This window comes from Myotis nattereri (genome assembly GCF_964212035.1).
Source record: "Myotis nattereri genome assembly, chromosome: 2".
NCBI lineage: Eukaryota > Metazoa > Chordata > Mammalia > Chiroptera > Vespertilionidae > Myotis > Myotis nattereri.
Genome location: NC_138076.1, coordinates 40,062,116 through 40,089,337, shown reverse-complemented (window position 1 = coordinate 40,089,337; position 27,222 = coordinate 40,062,116). Strand labels below are relative to the sequence as shown.

The 27,222-nt window shown below is 40.2% G+C and overlaps 1 protein-coding gene across 1 annotated transcript in view; it reads left to right on the top strand.

The window, feature by feature from the left end:
• TM9SF2 (transmembrane 9 superfamily member 2) overlaps positions 1-27,222 on the top strand; it is a 65,939-nt gene that overhangs the window by 14,748 nt on the left and 23,969 nt on the right. Inside the window, exons 5-11 of the mRNA XM_081083783.1 lie at positions 1,879-1,972; positions 10,262-10,389; positions 19,384-19,513; positions 20,663-20,787; positions 21,726-21,837; positions 22,903-22,982; positions 23,737-23,845. Coding sequence (XP_080939909.1) covers positions 1,879-1,972; positions 10,262-10,389; positions 19,384-19,513; positions 20,663-20,787; positions 21,726-21,837; positions 22,903-22,982; positions 23,737-23,845 — 778 coding nt within the window. The remainder of the gene's footprint in view (positions 1-1,878; positions 1,973-10,261; positions 10,390-19,383; positions 19,514-20,662; positions 20,788-21,725; positions 21,838-22,902; positions 22,983-23,736; positions 23,846-27,222) is intronic.

The window sequence follows — 27,222 nt, the reverse complement described above, 5'->3', positions numbered from 1 at the left end:
CAAAATCATATATGCCACATAATCAGTCCCCAGAAATACTTACTTTAATGTCTGCTCCTCCACATTTTTTCCTCTGCATATTCTAACTTATATAACCACATTTATACATTTTAAACAAAATAGGTTCATACTATTATACCTGTTTGCACCTTGGTTTTCTCACTGAATCTTTTTGGGCATCTTTTCATGTTAATACGCAACTACCTCAGTATTTTTTTTTAAATATATTTTATTGATTTTTTTACAGAGAGGAAGGGAGAGGGATAGAGAGTTAGAAACATTGATGACAGAGAAACATCGATCAGCTGCCTCCTGCATACCCCCTACTGGGGATGTGTCTGCAACCAAGGTACATACCCTTGATCGGAATCGAACCTGGGACCCTTCAGTCCGCAGACCGACACTCTATCCACTGAACGAAACCGGTTAGGCTTACCTCAGTATTTTTAGTAGGTGTTCGTTATTCCTTTGTGGAGATTTGTGTCCATGTATGATTTGTTTCACTAATTTTCTGTTTCTGAACATTTGGTTATTTCCATTTTTTAATATTATTAAAATGCTGCATAATACCCTTTATGCATTTGACCACTTTATACCCCATTTGGTGTAGAACATAGTTCTTAAATTTTAGTTGGCTTCTAAACTTCTCTGGTATCTAAGAGTTTTTGGGGGGAAAAATGCGTTTAGGAAAAAATACACACACAAAAAAGTAAGAGTATCCTATAAGAATTCATGTTCTTAAATATGTATGAGAAGAGAGTACAAAATTCATGCATAGATGAACCATAATTTATAGTAAACTATTGGACACTTGAATGCTTTTTCTATTGTTTATTATATAAACAAACATCTCTCGTTAAATCTTTGTGAATATTCTTGGGAAAACTCAATGGATCTCTTAATCTAGTAGAGGGAGAGTCTTCATTTTGGGCTTTCCCAGTCCCAGTTTTTTTATCACCTGAGATTCATTTTCCTCTTAGGAATCTAACTGATTTGTAGCCATCGCTGTGCTAGTCTTAAGTACTTCCATATCATTCCAGTGTGAACACAGAATTGTCTCTTAGTTGGTTTTTTTGTTGTTGTTTTCTGTTTGTTTGGTTTTTTGTTAATCCTCACCTGAGGATATTTTTCCATTGATTTTTTAGAGAGAGTGGAAGGAAAGTGGAGAGACAGAGAGTAACATCAATGTAAGAGAGACACATCAATTGGTTGCCTCCTACACACAGCCCGACGGGGGCCTGGGATGGAGCCTGCAATCGAGGTACATACCCTTGACTGGAATCGAACTGGTCAGGGCTGTCTCTTAGTTTTTTAATAGCAAAGCTGAAAGTAGGCTGTAATGTTTAAATAAAACTTTATTAAAATCTGGTTAGTAATACAAAGGAATTACAACACAGAGAGAAGCTTACAGCTGACTCCATTCCCAGAGGGTCTCTCCAGCCATGCTTCTCAGATTTGGAATATGTTGGCCAGTATATCAGGATGAGGCAGAAACCCAAGGAAAATTGACTCATCTTCCCGAAATGTCATTATTAAGTAAAGATTTGGATTAGAAAGTTAAAACAAAAGGAGATAAATTATGTAAAATTCACTTGAAGAATAAGGATATAAATCACTTTATCATTGGAATGAAAAAAATACAATGTGTTATAAAAATTTTATAATTTACATCTCAGTGTAAATATTTAAAAATCAAAGCATTCTAAGGTATAATTTTTAGGTGTTGGGCTTTTTTTGTTTTGGGGTGATGTGGTACATGGAACTTGGAGTATGAATATATTTCTTACTCATCTATTAGAAGTGCTATAATGATCAGCAACTAATCTTTATTTCACTGTTTCCTTTTGTATTTAAAAACTTAAATATTCTTTCCCCCAGGTTTGATTTTTGTCAAGCATCTGAAGGAAAACGCCCATCTGAAAATCTTGGTCAGGTGTTATTTGGGGAAAGAATTGAACCTTCACCATATAAGGTTTGTATTTAGTGTTATATGTTATTTAATTGAAATTTTTCCCTTACAGAAAATGTTGAGATAACTTGGCTCTCATAGCTAAAGAGGAATTAATTTCTCTTTTGCATACAGAAATAGTTTCTTGTGTTTTTTTAAAAAAGTATTTTTTTATTGATTTCAGAGAGGAAGGGAGAGGGAGAGGGAGAGAGATAGAAACATCAATGATGAGAGATAGTAATTGATTGGCTGTCTCCTGCATGCCCCCCACTAGAGGTTGAGCCTGCAACCTGGGCATGTGCCCTGACAGGAAATTGAACCATGACCTCCTGGTTCATAGGCTGACGCTCAACAACAACCTCTGCCAGCCGGACAGAAGTACGTAGTTTCTTAAAGTTACAGTTTAGAAGGATCCCTACCCTTCTCACGATATGTCATGGATAAGTTCGTCTTAACAAACACTCATACAACCAGTATTATAATGATAAAGTGGCAGCCTGAAGCACAGTGCTCAGACCCCTGCCTCACCTTACAGGGGGACCTGGAACCCAGCCATCAGTCATGAAAAGTAGCCCTCAGCTGTTCCCTATCTCCTTCCCCTCTTTGGGCTCAGTGTCCATAGACTTTCTCTATTAGCAAATATAGCAGGGCTTTGACTCCTTCATTGGGTTTTGGGGGAGCTAGCCTTTCTGTTTTGACCATTGAAAGTATATTTGGAACATCTTTGATATATTTTTAGGACATCAGTTAAAACAATCTATGCACAATAAGATATTCTCTTCAAGATATGTACCCATCATCACCCAGAATTATTCTGTCCTTTAAATCTAGTATCTTTTAAGTCTATTATCCTTCTATATTGCTCAGTCCTGTGTTCATTTTACATCTGCTCTCTTGCTGCACAAAAAATAATGGTCTCTCTTTTTTAGAAAAATTAAGCTAGTCTAATCTAATAAATGGGTAATATGCAAATTAACTGTCACTTCAACACAATGATGGCGGCACCCATAGCAGGCTGGGCAGGACGCCAGCGTCCTGTGTCCCGGCTGCAGAGGGAGGGAGGGCTACGGACACAATGAGGAGCTGCTGGGCTGGGGGTGTGCTCCCTGCGGCTGCCACGCAGCTCGGGGCACGCCCCCAGCCCAGCGGACACAACGCAGGGGGGCCTCTGCACATGAGCTGCAGAGGAAACACCTTTTCTGACTGCTCATTGGCTAAGCTCCCTGTACACCACCACTCGCAGTGTTCTTGGTAACTTGGGTAATAAGAATCCAAGAAGGTGATCTAGGGTTTTTCCACCACACTCCTGGAGGAAAAAACGAAGGTCCGCTGCTGGAGGGGCTAAGAAATGTCATATCCTGCCCTAGTCGGTTTGGCTCAGTGGATAGAGCCTCGGCCTGCAGACCGCAGGGTCTGGGTTTGATTCTGATCAAGGGCATGTACCTAGGTTGCAGGCTCCTCCCTGGCCAGGGCCCAGGTCATGGCTCATGCAGGAGGCAACCGATCAAAGTGTACCTCACGTTGATGTTTCTCTCTGTCTTTCCCTCTCTCTCGAAAACACCTTGGCGGCTGCAGCAGTTGCAGCAGCAGCGGGGTGATGGGGCTGGCGCCTTCCCCTCATCAGCCTGGTCACCTCCTGCAGAGGGAGGCCAGGCTGTGGCTAAGGCCCGCTCCCCATGGGGAGCGGGTGTAAGCCATCAGTAGGACATCCCCTGAGGGCTCCCAATCTGTGAGAGGGGGAAGCTGGGCTGAGGCCCACCCCACCCCCGCTTCCCAGTGCACGAATTTCGTGCACCGGGCCTCTAGTTTGTAATAATAATGTATCACTATATAAGAACAATAGTACAGAAGAATATAAAATGAAGACTAAGTCTCTTCCTTCTAGTTTCACATCAGTTTCTTGGTTAATCTTTCCTGACATTTTCCACACACTTACAAGCATATATAAATAAAGTTAGATATGTTTTAACATATTCTGCACAGTGCATTTTTCCTTTAACTCTCTATCTTGGTCTTCTGTTCACATAGAGCACTCCTTTTATTTTTATTTTTTATTTAACTAGTGACCCAGTTCACGTATTCATGTACATTGAAAAATTAATTAGAAGAAATATTTTAATATCGCTATTCGCCCTTTCTCTATAGTAGAAGTGTCAACCAAATTCATGATCGACAATGACAGATTGAAACACATGTGTGCAATTGGCACCATGTATTGCACATGAGTGAGTCAACTTAGCCTTTTGTAGATATAGAACAAACTTGCTTAATTAGACCTGCTTTCTGATTTAGCTAAGCTTTTTTCAGCCCAATGAAGCACCCCAACTTCTGTTTAAGGTAATCGTCAGCAACACAGCAGTAAATATCAACATGAAGCAGATTATTACTGTCGATCACACAGGGAGAACAAAGGATAAAATATTTAACTGTAGCAGTGTTTGACTATATTGTGCGCAGTGAGAAAACCTGAAGTCATTTTTAAGTTCCACCATTTCTTCTTTTCAGTCGGGTCAAGTTTCTAAACTTTCTAAATCTTCGTTTTCTGGTTAATGAAAAGAAAATAGGATTCTACCGAGTCTCCTATCTACCTACTCCAGGATTTCTGTGAAGATCAAATGAGATGAGGCACGGGAAAACACTTCACAGACATTTGGTTACAGTGTGAAATGTTTGCACCTGGCTATAAAGCAAGCCGTGTTCCTGGGCTGAAGAAACTGCAAGGAGGCCAGTTGCTAGGGAGAGGAAGTTGGGCATTGCTACGTGACATCATTACCCGACGCCCACAGCCACCGTTTCTGGGCTGGGCTGGGCTCTGGGACGCATTTTGCACCATGGGGGTCTTGGCAGTGTTGGCTGCAATTTGGTGGGCTGTTGCTCCGGGATGGTGGCGGGGCCTGTGTCCCACTTGGGGGAAGCCAAGTGCTTCTTTGTGGACTCCAGGTCCGCGGTGCTGTTTCACTGTAAATGGCCAGTGCGTGTCATGGCAGCTCCTGCATTGAGCGTCTGCCCCCTGGTGGTCAGTGCGTGTCACAGTGAAACAGGAATTTTGGGGGGTGAAAAAGACAGGTTTAGGAAATTTTAGAAATTAAGGGAACCATGGAAAAAGCACAGGGCTGCAGAGCGGCAGAAGGTATATTTCCATAGAATAGGGAAGCTAAAAAGCTGCAACAGGTGCATTTCCATAGAATGAGGGAGCTGGGAATAGCAGGTCTATATTTACAAAATAAAGGGAAGGAAGCCCCTCATCCAAAAGGAGAAGAAAGCCCGAAAGGAATAAGAAAACAATAAGGAAGGAGGGGAGGAAAACCTCATATGTCCCATGTGAAGTACACCTTTGAGCTCGGAGTTCTATAGTAACCAGTCTAAGGGAAGAGTGACCAATCAGAGGGGATATCAAGGCACAAAGATCGACAGCCTTTATAAGCTGTAGGAAAAAGGAACTCTGGAACTCTTTCCCTCTCCCCACGTGGGAGTCTGTGCTCTGAGATTCTTTCACTTTCTCCACGTGGGAGTCTGTACTTGTTCTTCAATTAATTTCCACATTTGCTATACCACCTTCAGTCCATGGATTCATTCTTTGACTCCATCGGACAAAGCCCAGGAACCAGTCTGCCCAGGAGAACACCATGTGTTCCAGTCCAAAAATTCCGTTTCATTAGCAGCTGGTCGGATGGTTCGACACTTAGCATATTAGCCTTTTATGTAGATAGATTTAAAAATATATATATGTTCTCATTGATTTTTAGAGAGAGGAGAAGGGAGAGGGAGATAGAAACATCAATGAGAGAGAAACTGACCAGCTGCCTCCTACATGCCCCCTGCCTGGGACCAAGCCTGCAACCCAGGCAGGTGATCTGATCAGGAATCAAACTAGTGACTGACTGGTTCATGGGTCAACACTCAACCACTGAGTCACACCCAATCAGGCTGAGCACTCATTTTAATGGCTCGACCCCAAGTTTTATTCTCCTGACAGCTCCATCTCTTGGCTTCATATTCGTCTCTTCTATGGCTTATACCCAGTGGTTAGCTGCCTTCCCTACTTTCTCACTAAGCACCCTCATCTATCTCCCTTGGCACTTCATGACCTGAGCATCTCTCTGTCCAGCAAATCCCCAAGCCTTGATTAGTCCCACTAGCCCTCTCACTCCCTTTAAGCTCTCTACCTATACCTGAAGCTCTGGGAGAAAAAACACATAATTGTGCACGCTTAATTCACAAGTTTTTTATAGTTTCAACCATTAGTCTATCCTCTTAAAATAATCTAATTGGAGATTTTTCTACCCTAAAGATGCCAGTAATTTAAAAAATTTTAAAAACACAATAGATTTGAAGGTCTAATGGGATGAAGTCATTGGGAAAGGAGGAGCTCAAAGTGCGTGGACATGAGTTGTGTTGAGTAAGGCAAGCATCTTAATTGTGTAATATCTCCCCAAGGTGATATTTTAAAAGGTTACTTTAGGAGTTATTACATTCCTTTTTGTAGCATAGGTAATTTTCAGGCATATTTATTAAATTGTGCAATGAGCCCTGGCAGGTTTGGCTTAGTAGATAGAGTGTCAGCCCAAGGACTGAAGTGTCTCAGGTTCAATTCTGGTCAAGGGCATGTGCCTCTGTTGCAGGCTTTATCCCCGGCCCTGGTCGAGGTATATTCAAGAGGCAGCCGCACATCAGTGCTTCTCTCTGTGTCTCTCCCCCTCCCGCTCTCTCTAAAAATCAATGAAAAAATATCCTTGGGTGTGGATTAACAAAACAAAACAAAATTGTGCAGTGAACTTAAAATGCTCCTATGTACTCCTATGGTCTCTCAGACCTAGCTTTCTGTTTATCTCTTGGCCTTCAGAAATGATGGGAAGGGGAAAGAACACTAGTAACACCTTCAGTGAACTTAGGTGACAGCAAGAGTCTCTAGTAGTAAAGAGCCCTTAACAGCAGTAAACAGGGAAGAGCAGCAAAATATTCAAACCCATGGAGAAGTTTTATCCCTTTGGGGAAGACTCTCCCTTCTCATTTCACCCCCCCCCCCCCCCATTACTTCCGTAGTAGGATTCCCCTCAGGGCATATTTATTTATGTGAAAAGACCATGCCTTGCTCATGCAAAAGACCCTTCTTTTAGGCCTAGTGCTAAGAGGTCAGATTTTTTTTTAAGTTTAGTTTTTTTTAAAAATATATTTTTATTGATTTCAGAGAGGAAGGGAGAAAGAGATAGAAACATCAATGATGAGATTGAATCATTGATCGGCTATCTCCTGCATGACCCTTACTGGGGATTGAGACCTCAACCCAGGCATGTGCCCTGACCAGGAATCAAACCGGGAACCTCTTGGTTCATGGGTTAATGCTCAACCACTGAGCCACACCAGCCAGGCAAGAGATCAGTTTTTTTCAAGCCAGCCATAAATGTATTGAACTATATTTTTCAGTATTGATTTTAATATTGATTCTTTGTCCTTTATTTTCCAAGAATTTAGCTTTACATTAAATCTACAGTAAAAGAAATGTTAACGAACAGCAACAAAATAAAACCCCAAATCTGTTTGCCATTTTTTTACCTGTGATTTCAGTGGAGGTCAGAAAAATAGCAGTGTATGACATTGTGTATGTTATATGAAGCTGGAGCCACACTTCATAGGATCATAAACTCACAAGTCTCACCATTCATATTCACTTATTCACTAGTTAATACACCTGTTGAATGCCTTTCATGTGCCAGGCACTGTGGTAGGTGTGGGGTATTGCAATGAACAAGACGAAAATCTCTGTCCTGGTGGATCTTATATTTTGATGGTGAAAAGGAGCAAACAAAATGATTACTAAAATATATAATAACATATAGAGTATAAATTGTTCATGTATAAGCTATTGAAAACAAATCAGAGAAGATAGTTCGAGAATTTGTAATTTTAAACAGGAAGGGAAAGTCTCACTAAGAAGGTGACATTTGAGCAAAAGACCTGAGGCAAGTAGGGGAGTGAGCCATGTGAATATCTGACGGGAATATGTTTTTGGTAAAGAGAGGAGCAAATGAAATGGTCCCAAGATGTGTGCTTGCCTGGTGTATTCAAGGTACAGAAAAAAGTTGGTGCAACTCGAGCAGGTGAGCAAGATAGAGAATAGGATATGACAGCAAAGAAGTAACAGGACCACATTATATAGTGACTGATAGGCCACTGTAAAGACTTTGGCTCTACATCTGAGTGAGCTGGTTAGCATTGGAGAGTTTTGAGTCAGCTTAGATTCAACGGGATCGCTAGGGTTGCTGTGCTGAGAATGGACCGTGGGAGGGGAGAGAAGAAGCCAAGAGGCCCCTTAGAACTCTTGCAGTCATTAAGATATATATGACCTGATAATGGCTCAGACTATGGAGGTACAGGGAAACGGGTTACATGGTGATCAGAATCTCAGAAACTGGCTATATTTTGAAGGTTAGGCCCTCAGAATTTGCTGAGGGATGTGATGTGGGGTATGGATGGGAATGTCTGTGGAAAGAGCAGGTTTGGGGGGAATGAGGAAGAGTTATTTTTGGACATGGTAAGTAGGGATGTTGACAGTTGAATATATGTGTCTGGATTTTGGAGGAGGGGGTTCAGGCTAGTACATATATTTGAAAATCATCAGTGTATAGATGGTATTTAAAACCAGGACTTGATAAAATTTCTAAGAGAGTAGGTAGATAGTGAAGAGAAGAATCCCAATGACTGAGCTTTAGGGCACATCCTGATGGATCAGGATGATGAGGATTCAGTAAGGAGACTTCATTTTAGAATTGTTGGATTACATGAGGTAATAAGTGTTTATTATTACGATTAAATGTCATTTTCAGGTGTGCTGTTTTCTTTCACAATTGAACACACAATTGACTTGCCTAAATCCAGTGAGCATTGGATTGAGGTGTAAGATTTGCCACTTTTCATGTAACATGTCTATTTCTGCTTAATTTAAGTATGATACGTATATCTCTAATCCTTTAGTTGTTTTTAAACCTCCACCCTTTAAAAAGAAACTAAAGGTTTATATAATGTTAAAAATATTAAATAATTGCATAAATATTGCTGTACTTACAGAAATGGCAATGCCTCCAGAGCGAAACTCTTGGCTGACAGGTGGCAGCAGTGGGCCACATTTGGAACATTTATTTGTCAGCGGATGCACAGAAACTGGTTTAGGCATTTTAATAAATGATGTACAAAAGGATGGACTACTTAGAAGTGAAACATGTGCAGGTGTTTTTGAAGTCAAATTTATTAAAAGGTACACAATTAGGGGCTATATATATGTAATTTAGTAAATTACAGCCTTAGAATACCAGGAAGTATTTTTTTTTAAATTAAGACATAAATAATGTCTTGATAAAATAAACCTACATTTTATAATGTGTTGTGAGTGTCATTATTTTTACACACATGAAATAAATTCTAGACCCCCAAATTGGAGGAATCTTTGGTTTTTAAACTTTGGTTTAAAAAATTATCGATTTTTCAACCTTACTATTTGTTTCAGTTTTATTATTATCCTGAAAGTTGACCATTTCAAATGTGAGTAAAAAAATCATGTTTACCCTGATTTTAGACATCCAAATGTAACTTGTAACATCACAGTCCATGTTATCCACTGCTGAATCTCCATTACCTAGCTACAAGGGGGGTAACAAACATCCATTAAATGAATATAGGGACATAAACACTTGTCTGCTTGTTACTAGAAAGCCTTCAAATCCGTAATTTCCAAAACATTGTCAGGAGACATTACTCTGGAGAGACTGATGTTCATTTTCTTCTACATGTAGTTTTTTTGTTTGTTTCATTTTGTTTGTTTTTTGCCTTCTAGGACTTGTTTATATTTAAAAGGTGGATTGATTGAAGTGATCAAAAATAAAAATAAAAACTGTTACTTATCAAAATAAAGAGGAAAAGAGTGGGAGAGAGAGAGAAACATCAATGATGAGAGAATCATTGATTGGTTGCCTCTTGCACGTCCCACACTGGAGATTGAGCCTACAACTAGGCATGGGAATCGAACCATGACCTCCTGGTTCATAGGTCGACATTCAACCATTGAGCCACGCCTGCTGGGCTTATTTTTTCTAATTTTTAAAAAATGTTAATTGAATTTATTGGAGTGAAATTGGTTAGATGATAAGTTTTGGAAAAACAGTAAGAGTGACTTTAAATCTGAGTGAGCTATGACAAATTTTAAAATGTTCGTTATCAATATATTAATGCACTTAACTAATGAGACTAGTACTTTATTATATAGGTGTGAAGGATCTGGCTATTTTTACTTAATTTGCTTTCCATTTTATTTTAATACAGTTTACATTTAATAAGAAGGAGACCTGTAAGCTTGTTTGTACAAAAACATACCATACAGAGAAAGCTGAAGACAAACAAAAATTAGAATTCTTGAAAAAAAGCATGCTACTGAATTATCAACATCACTGGTAAGACATGGAGATTTTGGACTTTTGACTTTTTCCTTTTCAAGATGAATTTGTTCCACTCAATGTGTAAATTACTTTATTGACTCTATAAAATACAGCAAAATTAATTTATTTCCTTTTTTTATTATTAGTATTAACATGAAGTAGTGACTTTTTCTTGCAAGAGGATTGCTGAGGTTGACAGCTTAGTGTATTACCTTTTGTGCTTAGATCACTTTTATATCTAGTACTTGTTTTGGTACATAGAGCACTTCTTTTATTCATGTACTAGAGGCCTGATGCACGAAATTCATGCAAGAGTAGGCCTTCCCCCGGCTGCAGGCACCAGCTTCCCTCCGGCACCCGGGACCTGGGCTTCCCTCCAGCACCCGGGACCCAGGCATCCCTTGCAGCCCCGGCTTCATCTGAAAGGTCATCCAGAAGGTTGTCTGGAAGGACATCTGGTCTAATTAGTACATTATGCTTTTATTATTATAGACTAGAGGCCTGGTGCATAAAAATCGTGCACGGTGTAGAGGGGACCCTCAGCCCGGCCTACATCCTCTCACAATCTGGGACCCTTGGGGGATGTCTGACTACTGGTTTAGGCTTGATCCCGCATCGGGTCTAAACCTGCAGTCGGACATCCCTCTCACAATCCGGGAGCACTGGCTCCTAAGTGCCTGCCTGCCTGCCTGATTGCCCCTAACCACTCACCTACCTGCCTGATCGCCCCTAACTGCTCACCTGCCTGCCTGATCTCCCCTAACCCCTCTGCCTGTCTGACCGCCCCTAACCACTCGCCTGATTGCCCCTAACCACTTGCCTGCCTGCCTGATCGTCCCTAACTACTCGCCTGCCTGCCCTATCGCCCCTGACCACTTGCCTGCCTGCCTGATCGCCCCTAACCCCTCTGCCTGCCTGCCTGATCGCCCCTAACCACTCGCCTGCCTGCCTGATCACCCCTAACCACTCTGCCTGCCTGCCTGATCGCCCCTAACCACCTCTGCCTTGGCCCTGCTGCAGCTTCGTCCAGAATGGCGTTGGAAGGTCGTTCGGTTGTCCAGTCCAATTAGCATATTATGCTTTTATTATGATAGATAGTTAATAGGAACATCTTTATGCTTTGGGGAAAGTACTCTGGTCAGTCTTCTAGGAAAATACTGTTATTTTATGCTTGTACAGCATGAAAAAGACCATTGAAAAACAAAATTTAACTTTTGTTTGATGTTTGATAAATAACATCTACTTCAAATAAAATACTTCTATTTTATGTAACCTGTTTTTTATTTTATAAACATTAACAAGGTTTTTACCAGTTTGTTTTGTAATAAAAAAGCATTTAAAAAGCTTTTCTGCTTCTAAAGTAGTATTTACTTATCAAACTATCAAAATCCAATTTTAAGTATAACTGTTGTTATTCTTCTAGATCAGGATTGGGGAACCATTTTTCTGCCAACCGTTTGAATATTTATAACATCATTCTCGGCCCATACAAAATTAACAACTTAAAAATTAGCCTGCTTATATTTGGTCAAGCATTTAATTAACTCACCCCTAATGCCTTGGCAGGGCCAGACCAAATGATTTTGCAGGCCTTATATGGCCAGAGTGTCGGACATTCCCCACCCCTGTTCTAGTTTGCCAACAGATGTCTATATTATTATATGTGTGTTCATGGTTTACATGTTTTGCCTCTTCTAAAAAGGATAGCCCAGCCAGCGTGGCTCAGTGGTTGAGCATCGACCTATGAACCAGTAGGTTGCAGTTCGATTCCTGGTCAGGGCACATGCCTAGGTTGTGGGCTCAATCCCCAGTGTGGGGCCTGCTGGAGGCAGCTGATCAATGATTCTCTCTCATCACTGATGTTTCTATCTCTCTCTCCCTCTCCCTTCCTCTCTGAAATCAATAAAAACATGTATTTTTTTAAAGTATAATGTGGTAGAGGTGGTGAACACGATGACTATCTTCATGCACTTCCTCTTGAATGTTTGTCCTATCAGTATCTCAGATTGACCCATTTGTCTACACCAGTGATGGCGAACCTTTTGAGCTCGGCGTGTCAGCATTTTGAAAAACCCTAACTTAACTCTGGTGCCGTGTCACATAAATAAATTTTTTTGATATTTGCAACCATAGTAAAACAAAGACTTATATTTTTGATATTTATTTTATATATTTAAATGCCATTTAACAAAGAAAAATCAACCCAAAAAATGAGTTCGCGTGTCACCTCTGACACACGTGTCATAGGTTCGCCATCACTGGTCTACACCCAGGGAGGTTAGGAACCATTGACCTCAGTTTGGACATGACCAGATCCTGTGGCCCAAATAATATCGTTGGAGCCACTCAATCCCTCTTGCCCTCCCAGTTCTTTTCCATCTTCCCTTTCATATACATAGAACAAAAAAGTCATAGGGAGGGGCAACCTTGGGTCACATGTCTATTCATGTACTAGTCTGTGATTAGGGGGATTCCGTTAGAAGGAAGGAAATTTGTACATTGTACTTGTGTCAGATTCATTTTCATCTGAACCTTAGTGTAAACAGGAACTTGAAAGTCTCCTCTGTCTCCTCATTTCTTTTGTCTCTGGTAAGCCAAGAGCTTTTTTCCTCTAAGGTAAGGTGAGACTATTACTTAATTGCTGAATTAATGAAACTTGGAGTACATTTGTTTATTCGTTCATAAGTAATTGAAATTTCCCTAGTGTTTTCTCTTTGCTTCAAATTTTTCTTTACAACATTCAAAATCCTATTTAAGGCTCAGTTCTTAACATTTATGTGTTAGCCCCATTCACCTCTATTTTCTCCAAAGCTGCTCATTTATTGATCAAATGAAAGAATGACTCTTAAGGTGATTTTTAGCTATTTCTTCTATCCTCTGTTCTTAGAATACTGTCTAGATAGAGTCTTGCTCCTAAAAGTAATAGAAGCAGCTCTTCAGTAACTTCCTCAGTAATGTACTTAGAAATATTTTTAACTAATTTATGATGCAGTTAACATAGGTACTATTTTGATGCCAGGATGCTTAATAACAAGAAGAATAAATAACTTAAAATAATTTACAAAGTTATAAAACATTTGTAGTACAGTTTATTAAACAATTTGTGATAGATGTATCAGTTGCAAAGTTAAACTATTCTGCCTGGAAAAAATAACCACCGGAAAAGTGCTGATGAATAATGATTTTGTAGCTGTATCTGAAAAGTTTATGATTTCAAGTCTGAATCCATTAACAAAAAAATCTAATCCATATCACAATAATAATTTAGGCAGTGGGTTTTAGTCCTTAAATCAGTTCATTACATACTTGGAAATGTTAATTCACTTTGATGAATTTATTTGAACTATAGGTTGAGTATATTTCTGTCCTTGACTTACCTCAGAAAGTTTGTAATTTGATTTTGAGCATAGATTACAGACTTGAAAGAGATAAAAAAGCATGAGCCTTTAAAATCTGAAAGACTTAAAAAAGTACAGTGTTCTGTTATGGAATTTTATTGTGAATGCAGCGCATCTTGTTGACCTTTGCACTGAGACATTTTGGGAAGAGCATAATCATTTTCTAAATTATAAAGCTATAAATACATGTTTATAAACAGTACAGAAAAATCCTATGTAATAAAAGGCTAATATGTAAATCAACTGAAGTGGAACGACCGGTCGTTATGATGCACACTGACCACCAGGGGACAGACGCTTAACGCAGGAGCTGCCCCCTGATGGTCAGTGCGCTCCCACAGTGGGAGTGCTGCTCAGCCAGAATCTGGGCTCATGCTGGCGAGCATAGCGGCGGTGGTGGGAGCCTCTCTCACCTCCGTGGCAGCACTAAGGAACCCTTGGGGTCCCAGACTGTGAGAGGGCACAGGCTGGGCTGAGGGGACCCCCCCCCCATTACCCAAATGTCATGCACCAGGCCTCTAGTCCTATCTAATAATAGACAAAGATAGTAATTGACCGTACCTTCGCTACGCCTCCCATGGGCTAATTAGCACGATATGCAAATTAGCCACCAACAAAGATGACAGCTAATTTGCATACCGCAGGCAGGACGGGGCAGCGCGAGCCGCCATCCGGGCCCTGTGTGCAGCCCGCCCCCAGCCAGACCCCGTGTGCCGCCTAAGCCCTGCGCCGCCTAAGCCCCACCCCCAGCCGGGACACCATGGCGATTAGAGAACAGGAAAGTGGCGTCCATAGAGAGCACCCAGCAGGGCCTGACCCCGGGTGCCCTGGCGATCCAGCGATCGGTGAGCAGGAAAGTGTGGCCTGTAGGCAGCACCCAGCAAGACCTGTTCCTGGGTCACCATGGCGATCCCAGAGCAGGAAAGCACGGCCTGCAGGAAGCACCCCATCCTGGCCATAGCTCAAGGGAGAGTACAACACGCAGTGGAGGCCAGGAGCCTGAGAGATCAACAGAGAGGGGCGCCTGCTCCAAGCCTCCACGGTGTGGCTGGGGGCAGGCCCCCAGCAGACACACACACACACACACACAGCCTACTCTGAGCCTCCAATGTGGCTGGGGGCAGACCCCCAGCGGAGACGGACACACACACACACACACACACACACACACACACACACACGGCAACTGCTCTGAGCCTATGTGGCGCGGCTGGGGTCAAGCCCCAGCAGACACACACACACACACACACACACACACACACACACACACACACGGGACGCTGCTCTGAGCCTCTGCTGCCAGACTGTGGCCGTCAATAGGACATCCACTGAGGGCTCCCGGACTGAGGGGCAGGCTGGGCTGAGGGAACCCCAGTCCCCAGTGCACGAATTTTGTGCACCGGGCCTCTGGTATTAAATAAAAAGTAAGAGTCTTTTATCACTCTCAGCTTCTTTAATTATGTTCTCCAGCGGTAGCACTATTATTTCTTATGTATGCTTCCAGGTTTTCTATACATATGCAGATATATGAAAGGGTGTGTACATCTTAAAAATAACACAACCAAAATATTGTACACATTATTTTGCAATTTGCTCATTTCATTTAAGAAAATATGGGCATTTTTCCATGTAAAACACATCTGTGGATCTGTATCTACCTCATTCTTGTCATAGTTGTATAGCATTCCATGACATGAGTGAACCATTCTTTTCTCCCACAACATTTTAACCATATTGTCTTGTTTGTTTGTTTGTTTTTGTTAATCCTCACCTGAGGATATTTTTTCCATTGATTTTTATTTATTTATTTTTTTTTAAAAAAATATATTTTATTGATTTTTTACAGAGAGGAAGGGAGAGGGATAGAGAGTTAGAAACATCGATGAGAGAGACACATGGATCAGCTGCCTCCTGCACACTCCCCACTGGGTATGTGCCCACAACCAAGGTACATGCCCGTGACCGGAATCGAACCTGGGACCTTTCATTCCACAGGACGGCGCTCTATCCACTGAGCCAAACCAGTTAGGGCTCCATTGATTTTTAGACAGAGTGGAAGGGAGGAGGAGAGACAGAAATAGTGTTTTGATACTAGTACAAGACACTTGAACTCCTTTCAGCTATATTCTACTTGGTTTGTAATTATACTTCTTGCCTAAGTTTCCAACACTTTGTGACATCTACATTAATAAAAGAGAAACATGGTAATTGGTGTACGACCGCTACCCTTCCCATTGGCTAATCAGCGTGATATGCAAATTAACTGTCAGCCAAGATGGCGGCCGGCAGCCAGGCAGCTTGAAACTAACATGAGGCTTGCTTGCTTCAGTGACGGAGGACTCCAACGTTCCCCGCCTGACTTGCCAGCCTCTCAGCTGCAACTCTAAGCAACTATGTTGCAAATGTAGAAGCTAAAAAAAAAACCAGAAACCTGCTTTACTCAGCGGGGCTTCAGCCAGCCAGACCGCAACATTGTATCAAATACAGACGGTAAACAAAGGCCAGAAACCTGTTTTCAGCAGCTGAGGCCTCAGAGCTAAAGCTGGCCCAGAATAAAAAAAAAAGAAAAAAGAAAAAAAGGAGCAGTTGGGAGCTTCAGTCACCCATCAGCCTGAAAACGGCCCTCAGCCCCTCAGCCAGACTGGCCAGGCACCCCAGTAGGAACCCCCACCCTGATCCAGGACACCCTTCAGGGCAAACCAGCCAGCCCCCAACCGTGCACCAGGCCTCTATTCTATATAGTAAAAGGGTAATATGCCTCCTGGCACCAGGATCAGCGGAGCCGCGAGGCCTCCCGGCACCGGGATCAGCATGACGGGGCAGCACCCAAACCCTCTGATCGCCCTGTGGCTCTGTGTGTGACAGGGTGCAGCGCCCTAACCCCCTGATTGGCCCTCTTCTGTGTGTGACAGGGGGCAGCGCTCCAACCCCCTGATCTGCCCTGCTCTGTGGGTGATAGAGGGCGGCGCCCCAACCCCCCACCCCCCACGGGCCCTGCTCTGTGTGTGACGGGGTAGAGCCATAACCTCCCCATCGGCCCTGCCCTGAGTGTGACAGTGGCGGCGCCCCAACCCACTGATCCGGCCTGCTGTGTGTGACGGGGGGTGGTGCCCCAACCCTCCTGATGGGCCCTGCTCTGTGAGTGACAGTGGGGAGCTCCTCAACCCCCTGATCGGCCCTGCTCTGTGTGTGACAGGGTACGGAGCCCCAACCCCCCTGATGGGCCCTGCTCTGTGCATGACAGGGGGCAGCACCCCAACCCCCTGATCCACCCTGCTCTGTGTGTGACAGGGGGCGGTGCCCCAACTCCCCTATTGGCCCTACTCTGTGCATGACAGGGGGGAGCTCCTCAACCCCCTGATCGACCCTGCTCTGTGTGTGACAAGGTACGGAGCCCCAACCCCCCTGATGGGCCCTGCTCTGTGCATGACAGGGGGCAGCGCCCAAACCCCCTGATCGCCCTGCGGCTCTGTGTGTGACAGAGGGCAGGGCCACAACCTCCCTATCGGCCCTGCTTTGTTCATGACAGGGGAAGGCACCCTCAACCTCCTGATCGCCCTGCGGCTCTGTGTGTGACAGGGTGTGGCAACCCAGCTGCCTGATCGGCCCTGCTCTGTGCCTGATGGGGGGAGCTCCCCAACCCCCTGATCGCCCTGCGGCTCTGTGTGTTACAGGGGGCGGGGCCACAACCCCCCTATCCTACCTGCTCTGTTCGTGACAGGGGAAGGCGCCCCAACCCCCTGGTCAGCCCTGCTCTGTGCCTGATAGGGGGGAGCTCCCCAACCCCCTGATGGGCTCTGCTCTGTGTGTGACGGGGTAGAGCCATAACCTCCCCATCAGCCCTGCCCTGAGTGTGACAGTGGCGGCGCCCCAACCCCCCTGATGGGCCCTGCTCTGTGCGTGACAGGGGGCAGCGCCCCAACCCCCCAATCGACCCTACCCTGAGCGTGACTGAGGGTGGCATCACCACCTCCCAATCCACCCTGCTCTGTGCATGACGGGGCGGCGCCCCAACTCCCCAATCGGCCCTGCTCTGAGCCCGACCAGGGGCTGCACCTAGGGATTGGGCCTGCCCTCTGCCACCCGGAGCAGGCCTAAGCCAGCAGGTCGTTATCTCTCGAGAGGTCCCAGACTGCGAGAGGGCACAGGCCGGGCTGAGGGACTCCCCCTCCCCCCCGAGTGCACAAATTTTTGTGCACCGAGCCTCGAGTATATAAATAAAAGCCTAAGCGACCGAATGACCGGTCTACTGGTCGCTATGATGTGCACTGACCACCAGGGGGCAGATGCTTAACACAGGAGCTGCCCCCGGTGGTCAGTGTGCTCCCCCAGCCAACCTCCTGCGGCCCCTCCCCCTGGCCAGCCAACCTCCCACAGCCCCTCCCTCCCGGCCAGCCAACTTCCCACAGCCCCTCCCCCTGGCCAACCTTCTGCCTCCCCGATTGGCCCCGATCACCGGCCAGGCCAAGGGACCCCACCCGTGCACAAATTCGTGCACTGCACTTCTAGTATTTAATATGCTGGTAGTATATGTTCATTGATTGAACTTCATCCTCTAAAAAATTAAGGCAATTAACTGGTTGTTTAGGCCTTCAGAAAAATCTGAGTTATTTATGTTATAAGCATTGTTTTTATGCTTCTAATATTTTATAGTGTTTTTTTTTTGTTTCGTTTTTTTCATAGAAACCACTAGCCTGCTGGTTATAATAATAAGTAACTTAATAGTATAGGTGATTCTAAAACTTGGTACATTGGGTACTATTAAATAGCATTTAAATGTGGCCAGACATGTTTTATTAGATCATTAATGTTCACCTTGGGGGAAATATAAAATCATAATTTTACTTCCTAAGGCATACATTAATTAACAAATAAAACATGCCCTGGCGTGTTGTTTTATGACTGTAATGCAGCTAGTATATTTTCAGTAATTTTTTTATTTGTATCCTGCTGTGTGCTTTGGGCATAGGGGACCACATACTCGGACTTTAATGTAGTTAGTTACACAGTGCTACAGAACTTTATTCTTTATTTTTATCCTTTTTTGTTTAAAAAGTTCTTTTTCATTATAGAACTTGAAAGATCTATTTCTGTAGCTTTATCACAGCATTTCTTCTAGACATAAGTTGGATTTACACAGTTTTAGAAATACTATATTTATTACTTTTCCACCTGGCCCTTAAGTTAAATATTTTCCCATATCTTGCAGTTATAGTCTTTTCCTTTTTATTGAATTGCCTGAGTAATAAAAGATATTCGCTTCTATTCTGTTCCATAAATTTTTCCTGAGGAACTAGATATATTGCTTTGCTTCTATTTAGTAAGCTTTTAAGTGTTCTGCTAAAAGACCATTATACTTAGGTGTCTAAATAAGGATATTGTTAAATTAGCAATTGCAATAAATTAATCAATTAAACTTTCTTTCCTACCTACATTTATAGTTTCAGCTATAAAGTTTTTTTTCTTCACTATAGTATATCAAATATTGGCATAATGCTGTTACTTATGAAATGCCACATTTCATTAACTTTTATGAAGTGATGACATATTTGGGCAGTAATTCTTAGTTATTTTTAGTTATTACTAACTTGACTTTTATTTCTGTGTGTAGGATTGTGGATAATATGCCTGTAACATGGTGTTATGATGTTGAAGATGGTCAGAAGTTCTGTAATCCTGGATTTCCTATTGGCTGTTACATTACAGATAAAGGCCGTGCTAAAGATGCCTGTGTTATTAGTGTAAGTTTGTGATAAACACTATGCTTCTTTTTAAAATATGTTTTTATTAATTTCAGAGAAAGGAAGGGAGAGAGAGAGAGACACACACACACACACACACACATCAGTGAGAGAGAAACATTGATGCACTGCCTCCTGCACACCCCTTACTGGGGATCGAGCCCAAAACCCAGGCATATGCCCTGACCACAAATCGAACCAGTGACCTCCTGGTGCATGGGACAAAGCTCAACCAACTGAGCCACACCAGCTGGGCTCTATACTTCTTATTAAAATATGGCTTTTGGTAGAAAGATTCATTCTTTACCCAGACATAATTGTTATACTCATCGAATGAGTGCAGCTCAGATGTTCTGAAATACAACTACTTAGATATTAAACCTAAGTCAGATTAACAGTGTACAAATTTAGCCCTAGAACAAAAATAATTCAGATTTAGTTCAACATTTACTGAGTGTTACGTGCTAAGGGCTAGGACTTTGTCCGTTCTGATTCTGTTAAAAGTTAGTTTCATAAATCTTATGTATAAAAATCTATAGAGAATGTAGTGCCAAAAAGACCTCAGTGTAAATCCATGAAATTTGTAGTGCAGATTAAGTCCATGTGTTGTAAAAGTTTGGTTTTACACCTTTTTTTAAAAGGCATGTCTTTGAGTTCACACTTTGAGGTCATAATAGAGTGAAGACATTAATTTACAAAGTAATTAAAATTATTGTGGATGTATATTAAATTTTGTGTAATCAGGTCACCCTGATTTAGGTTATTAGTTTAGACTGAAGTTATACACTTCCATGGAGGAAAAGTATTAAAATGTTTAAGTTTTAGCACACTTAAAATGTAATATTTTAAAATTTATTTTGTAAGTTATATTGTGGTGAAAACCTAGAAAATATAGATGTATTCTTTATAACAAGCACTTAATAAGTTTTATGTAAGAATTAAAACATTAAAGAAATGTAATTTGTACCTTTGCCAATTAGTTTGGCTTATAAAGAGTTTAAGCTTAAAACTGAAATATTTTTATGGGGAAGGATTAAAATCCTGTCTAAGCTTAAATTTTCCTAGTTGTTGTGACTAATTTTGAAGTTTTTTATGTTTTAACTCTTGTATAGCCAGTTTCTACCTTTAACTTTAAGTTCTGTTCCACAGTCAGACTATCATGAAAGAGATACATTTTACATCTTCAACCACGTTGACATAAAAATACACTACCATGTTGTTGAAACTGGGTCCATGGGAGCAAGATTAGTGGCTGCTAAACTTGAACCAAAAAGGTAACTATACAAATATAAAAAGTAAAAATATAAGTGAAATTTAGACCCAAAGAATAAATATTTCAGGCCTAATTAACTTTTTCCTTAATCAGTATTCTAGCATATAATCTGGCATTTCAGGATTGATTTTACTAAAACTCCCGTTGGCATGATTTGTTGCTGAGTTCCGGGGGTTTTTTTTCTGTCAGTGGTCAAGTGGTCAAGCCAAGGTGCCTTTTTGTTTTGTTTTTCAGTCAGGAAGTTTTGACAGCTTTTTCATGTCAGGTTGGAATGGAGAATGTGAGGTGTTTGGGACAGAGTTCCCTTTACAATGGAAAAGCATTGCTTCAGATATTTGCAGCTTGACCTCTCATCAGAGGCCTAGATGAGCTGATTAGTGCTGTCATTTTGAAAGTCTCCATGCAGTGTTAGATGCCAGTATATGACAAGTCATTAAAAGGACATCTCTTTAGCTTGTCAAGCTTTTAGTGTTAGAGTACCTATTAGTTACTTGTGAAGTCTTTTTGATTTGAGCATTCCATTTTTTCCATGAACATCCACACCACCACCAATTGAATTAGCCATTTTCACTGCTGGTAAAGAAATGCACCCCATAAAAAGATGGCAGTTAATTTAAACTCCCTCAGTGTGTGTGTGTGTGTGTGTGTGTGTGTGTGTGTGTGTGTGTGCGCGCGCGTTTGTTTGTTTAAGATTATTTAATGCTTTTCAAGTCTAGTGTTTTCAGAAGTTTGTTTCTAATTTTGAGTAATAATTTGTATCCATTCTTATAACTAAGCCCATTATTTGAGTGAAGTAAATGTTTTATACTATTAAATGTGACATGAATAATTTCATGTTTGATTTTCAGCATTGTGAAATATTTAAAAAATCTCTAACCTTTACCTCATTTTTTGAAACTGTACTTCATTAGCATCTTTCCAAAATGTTTCTTCCCACAGTTACAAACATACCCATATAGATAAACCAGACTGCTCTGGAGCCCCCATGGATATAAGTAACAAGGCCTCTGGGGAGATCAAAATTGCCTATACTTACTCTGTTAGCTTCGAGGTGAGTTTCTTATTTTTTTTAATGTAACTCAGAAATTGATTTTAAATTCATACTACTTAAACTAATTAAAATATTAATGATTAAGCTTGTCAGATAGATAAGCTTTCAATGAATTGATTTTTGGAATAGTTTATCAGTGCACCAGGCAGTATAATCACACTCAAAACTAAGTCTTCATTTAAATGAGAAGCATAGCAACTTGGAGAATTGAGTCTGATTAATTAAGCCATAAGAGATACATATGACAAAAGGTAGAAAATAGGCATAGAAGTTGTGAAATTGTCAAAGATATATGCCACAAGTATTTGGGAAAAATACCATTTTTAAATCTGGGTTTGAGTATGAACTTAAATGAAACATTTCCTGATGGTAGATGATTTATATAGGTTCTTAGGGAATTCAAGGGGGAGTGTTTTAATTAATGGAGAAGTTTTTTAGGAGGAAAGTAAAAGTTTATTTTATGAGGATCTTAGGCAATATTCCACCTCTATTTTTAATAAACTATTTTGGCAATCCAGTGTAGTTGTGACATTTACTATCCCCATATAGTGTGTAATTTTGTAAGCCTAGTACAATAAACAATATATATTTCTTTCTAGGTATTAAGAGCTCTGTGTGAGTGACACCTGCCAGATGTTCAGTGTGCCTAGGTTATGACTTTGGTCTAGTTAAGTGTCTTATAGGCATAGATAGATGGTGTCAAAGCAAATAAGTTATTCCACTCAATTTTCTGAAAAAAATAAATATAGCCCTAAATTTTAACATCTAAAATACACCCTTACTATTTAAAATTTAAAGCAAGATTTTGAAAAAGTACAAGTAAGTAGGTGCCTGTAGGAACTCCTATTATTTTTTATTTACTATTTAATCTCATTCTGATTTTTCAGAGACTTGAGTAAATTGAAACTCCCTGAATCTCATGACTAACCCAAATTATGATAACAAGAAATTGCATTTGTTGTTTGAATGGAAGGTCAAGCTGAGAATGGAAATTTTTGGATTCTTAATATATTTTGTCAGCAAATGATTATTTAAAGAGTTTTGTTTTGTTTTTAATCCCTGTAGGAAGATCCAAAGATCAGGTGGGCATCTAGATGGGACTATATTCTGGAATCTATGCCTCATACCCACATTCAGTGGTTTAGGTAAGACTATAATTAATCTGCTTTCTGCTCTGTAATTATTCTACTCTTTGTCCCTTTAAACATCTGATTCACTCTAATTCTCCTCAGTTATTCAAAAGTGCTGACCTTTTAAATCAGAGATGGATTCAATTCTGGATTTAAGTTACTGGTTATGAGTCAGACCAGGCTATTCCATTTTTCAGAGTCCATTTCTTTATCTAGAAATATCTGCCTCATGGGACTGTTCTAAGGAGTAAAGGAAATAACGAAACAGCATTTGAGCACCTTACCTAGAAAGGAAGAGTGCTCAATAAACAAGCTACTGCTATTGTTATGACTATTTATTCTCTCTTAAAAGAGTGACTCAAAACTTTTATCTAGAAAACTATTCATGGTGCCAACTATCCTTTGACACTCATTAATTTACTGAGTAAATTTGTTCTTCACTAAATTTCTTGAGGAACAGATCAGTCCTTTGTTGATTCTTACAGCTTGTGTTGCACTGATTTGGGCACTCTAGTTATTTAATAATGCTGACCATGAAAAAAAAAATTCTAGTTCTTAGCAGACCACAGAACTATATTATAAGTGTACAAAGTTATGTATATACTGGAAAGTCACATAGCAGAACACAGTTCATTAAATTTGTTGAATTTTAAGTAAAATTTTTATTTTGAAAAATACTGTCTTAATATTATTTAGTAAACAACTTAAAAAGGAGTTTCACTGTTGCAGAGATTAAGATACAGATTAATCCTGACGTGTATTTCTACAGCATTATGAATTCCCTGGTCATTGTCCTCTTCTTGTCTGGAATGGTCGCTATGATTATGCTACGGACACTGCATAAAGATATTGCCAGATATAATCAGATGGATTCTACGGTGAGTGAAACATTTGAACCGTTCTTCTGTTCCAAAAAATGTCTTTATATTTTCTTTGGAAAGGTTTGATTTTTTTAAAATTTTCAGTTACAGTTTATATTCAGTATTATTTTGTACTAGTTTCAGGTGTACAGAATAGTGGTTCAACAATTACATATTTTGCAAAATGGTTCCCCCAATATGGAAAGGTTCTAAATAATAACTTTAGACAGAATGTGCTTTTAAAACATTCTTCTCAAAAGTTATCTTGCATTCAGGTTTTCAAATAAGAAAATGATTGTTAAGAATTTGGCATTCTTTAGAAAGTCAGTCACTACAGCATAGAGAATTGAACTGTTCACAGCCTCATCTGTGTCAGTATTTTGGTGCAGAATGGATGTAGGTGCACAGCTGGTTCTGTCCTCCTTTTCACTTATGTGCTGTCAGCTCTGTCAGATTCTCCATTCCCAGCATACACTCAGTGTATGAAACAGCAAAGTTGGAATAACTCCCAAGAAATTTTTATTTGTGTGTATATTTAACTTTCAAAATTTTATTTTAATTGACTCTTTATCATTTCTACGTTTAGGTATATTCAAAGTAACTTACTGTCCCGACCTCATTTATTCTCAAACATTTTAAGTTGCATAATGTTATACATTTTATAGCTTTTCATTTATAACAGCTGTTTAACAAAATTTCCATAAGAACCACAGTGACTTGTCATAAATACAAAAAACTCAGATTTTTATTGTTTTCTCTTCCCCAGCCTCTTAGCCTTCCCCCTTAACCTTTCTGTCCTCTTCTAATTAGAAAAGAACACGTTAATGTTTGTAAGCTTTTTAGCACCTCTATTCTATAATCCTTTTTCATGATTTTTTATTGTTTTATTACATATTTTATTAAAATAATTTCAAGATACTCTGTTCATAATTGGCATTTCCAAATAATCACTGAGTTAGTGGCATTTTCTTAATTTAATTAGAGGTGTGCCATGGGATACAGGGTCAGGGCAACCCTCCTTCCATTCTTCCATTCTTTTCCTACCTCCAGTTTCCTGCTGTAGCAGTCAGAGCAAATCTGTTCAAACATGAATCTGATCATTTCACTCCTGATCACAACCTTCTACTGGCTTTCCATTTTACTTAGAGTGAAAGCCAAAGTCTTTACAATGATCCAGAAGGATCATTGCTTTTCTCTACCTCGAATGTTTATCCCTCAAATATTTACATGTCTGGCTCCCCTACTTCCTTCAAGTCTTTACTGAAACATCTTCCCATGTTCTCCACCCCACATAAATATCCATACTTCCTAATTTTTTTTCTATAGCACTTACACCATCTAATGTACTATATATTTTATTTACTTATTTTATTGTCTGCCTTCCCAATGAGAACACACACTCATGAAAACAGGGATTTTTCTGTTACACTCACTGTAGTATCACTGGTGTTTTGAACAGTTCTGAGCATATAATTGGTGCTGAATAAGTATTTGTTGAATAAATGAATCAAGTAGTCAATCCTTTATGTACCAGATTTGTTGGCACATTGCTGAGCTCGAGGTAGGTAAGAAACATATCCAAGGACTGCCCCCAGTGCGCTACCCTCCCTCCAGAAAAGTGAACTGAGGCCAGAGCAGGAAGCATGGGAGGTCAAAGCTCTCCTTTAAAGCAATGCTTATATGAAGTCTTTAATCAATTGGGAAACTAAATCTTAGGTCATTAGTGAGGGAGCTGAACCTCAATCTTCTCCTACATCAGGCCTGGCTTCTTGACGGGGAATAGGGAGGGCAAGATGATGCTAGCTTTGTAAGTGCTTTTTGATTCTTGGCAGATTCAAGTAGAAATTCTTTGAAGGAAAGTTTTCCAAATTTAGCTATAGGATTCTCACAATTTAAGATCAACAAAATATAATCTATTAGTAGAAATTCACAAAAACTTAAAATTAACAACAGATTTAGACACCCCCCCCCCCCCAAGATTTCAGATACTAGAACTATTAGATACAGAGTATAAAATATATTGGAAAATAATAGGTAGGAGTTTTACAGAACAGATGAAAGATTAGTATCCATAGATAAAGGAAACAATATGTCCCAAACAGATTAAATACAAATAAATCCACACCTAGATTAACTGTGACAAAAATCAGGCAGAGGAAAAGAATAAACAAACTAGCAGTAGGAGCTCAGAGACAGAATATCTTTAAATTGGTGAGAGGAATTATTTACATAGCATCAAGTATCCAGAGAAGCTATCTTTCAGAAATAAAGATGAAATACAGATGACCATAAGGACCTTTACTGCAGGAATTTCTATAAAATTACTTTAGCAGAAAACACATCATCTATAATAATAAAAGGGTAATATGCTAATTAGACCAGACGTCCTTCCAGACGACCTTCCTGACAAAGTCAGGGCTGCGAGGGAAGCCTGGGTCCAGGGTGCCAGAGGGAAGCCGGTGCCGGCAGCTGGGGCAAGAAAGGCCTACTCTTGCACGAATTTCATGCATCGGGCCTCTAGTAAATTAATAAAAACCAATGCTAAAGAGATATAGAAGGATTGGTAAACCAAAAAATTCCAAGAAAACATTTTCTGTATCTAGTAATAATGAGTCTAAAATTGGAGATTAACAAAAGTATATTTTAAAAAACAGATTGGATACATAATACTGAGTAAAGTGAGTGGCTGTCTAGGGAGATAAATAAGGTAAAGACCAACTTTATTCCTTACATTTAAAGAATTAATGATTTAAATGAAAATGTGAAACAATAAAATAGTAGTACACATGTGAAGTTATTTTTATAAGTATGACAGAGAGCCAGAAGCCATAAAATAATTGCTACAATTAAAAATCTGAATAGCAAAAAATATGTAAGTAGAAAGATAAATATTAAATGGGAAAATATTTTAACACCTGTTAAAAACACAAATTGTTTAATTCCTCAGTAAAGAAATCCTAAAATCACCAAGAAAACAATCAACCATCCAGTAAGAAACTGGGCAAGGCACATTAAAAGTCTATAGAAAAGAAATACAAATGGTTCTGAAACATACAAAAAGATACAACATCACTTATAAGAGAACTACAAATTAAAACTGCAGTGCAAGATTTTTCACCTGATACATTAGCAGAAGTTAAAATGTTTGATATGATAATGTGTTGAGGATTGTGGACATGAGCACTTTGATGCATAGTTTATGAGAATGCAAATTGGTATAAGTTATAGAAGGCAGTTTGGCAATGTTAGATTATAATGTAATTTGACTCAACAGTTCCATTTCTAGAAACTAATCAGGATGCAAAGGATTTTACTATTGTTATTTTTATCTTAAAACAATGAATATATGTTGTTTATAATAGTAGATTTCAATTATGAAATATTCATTCAGTGGA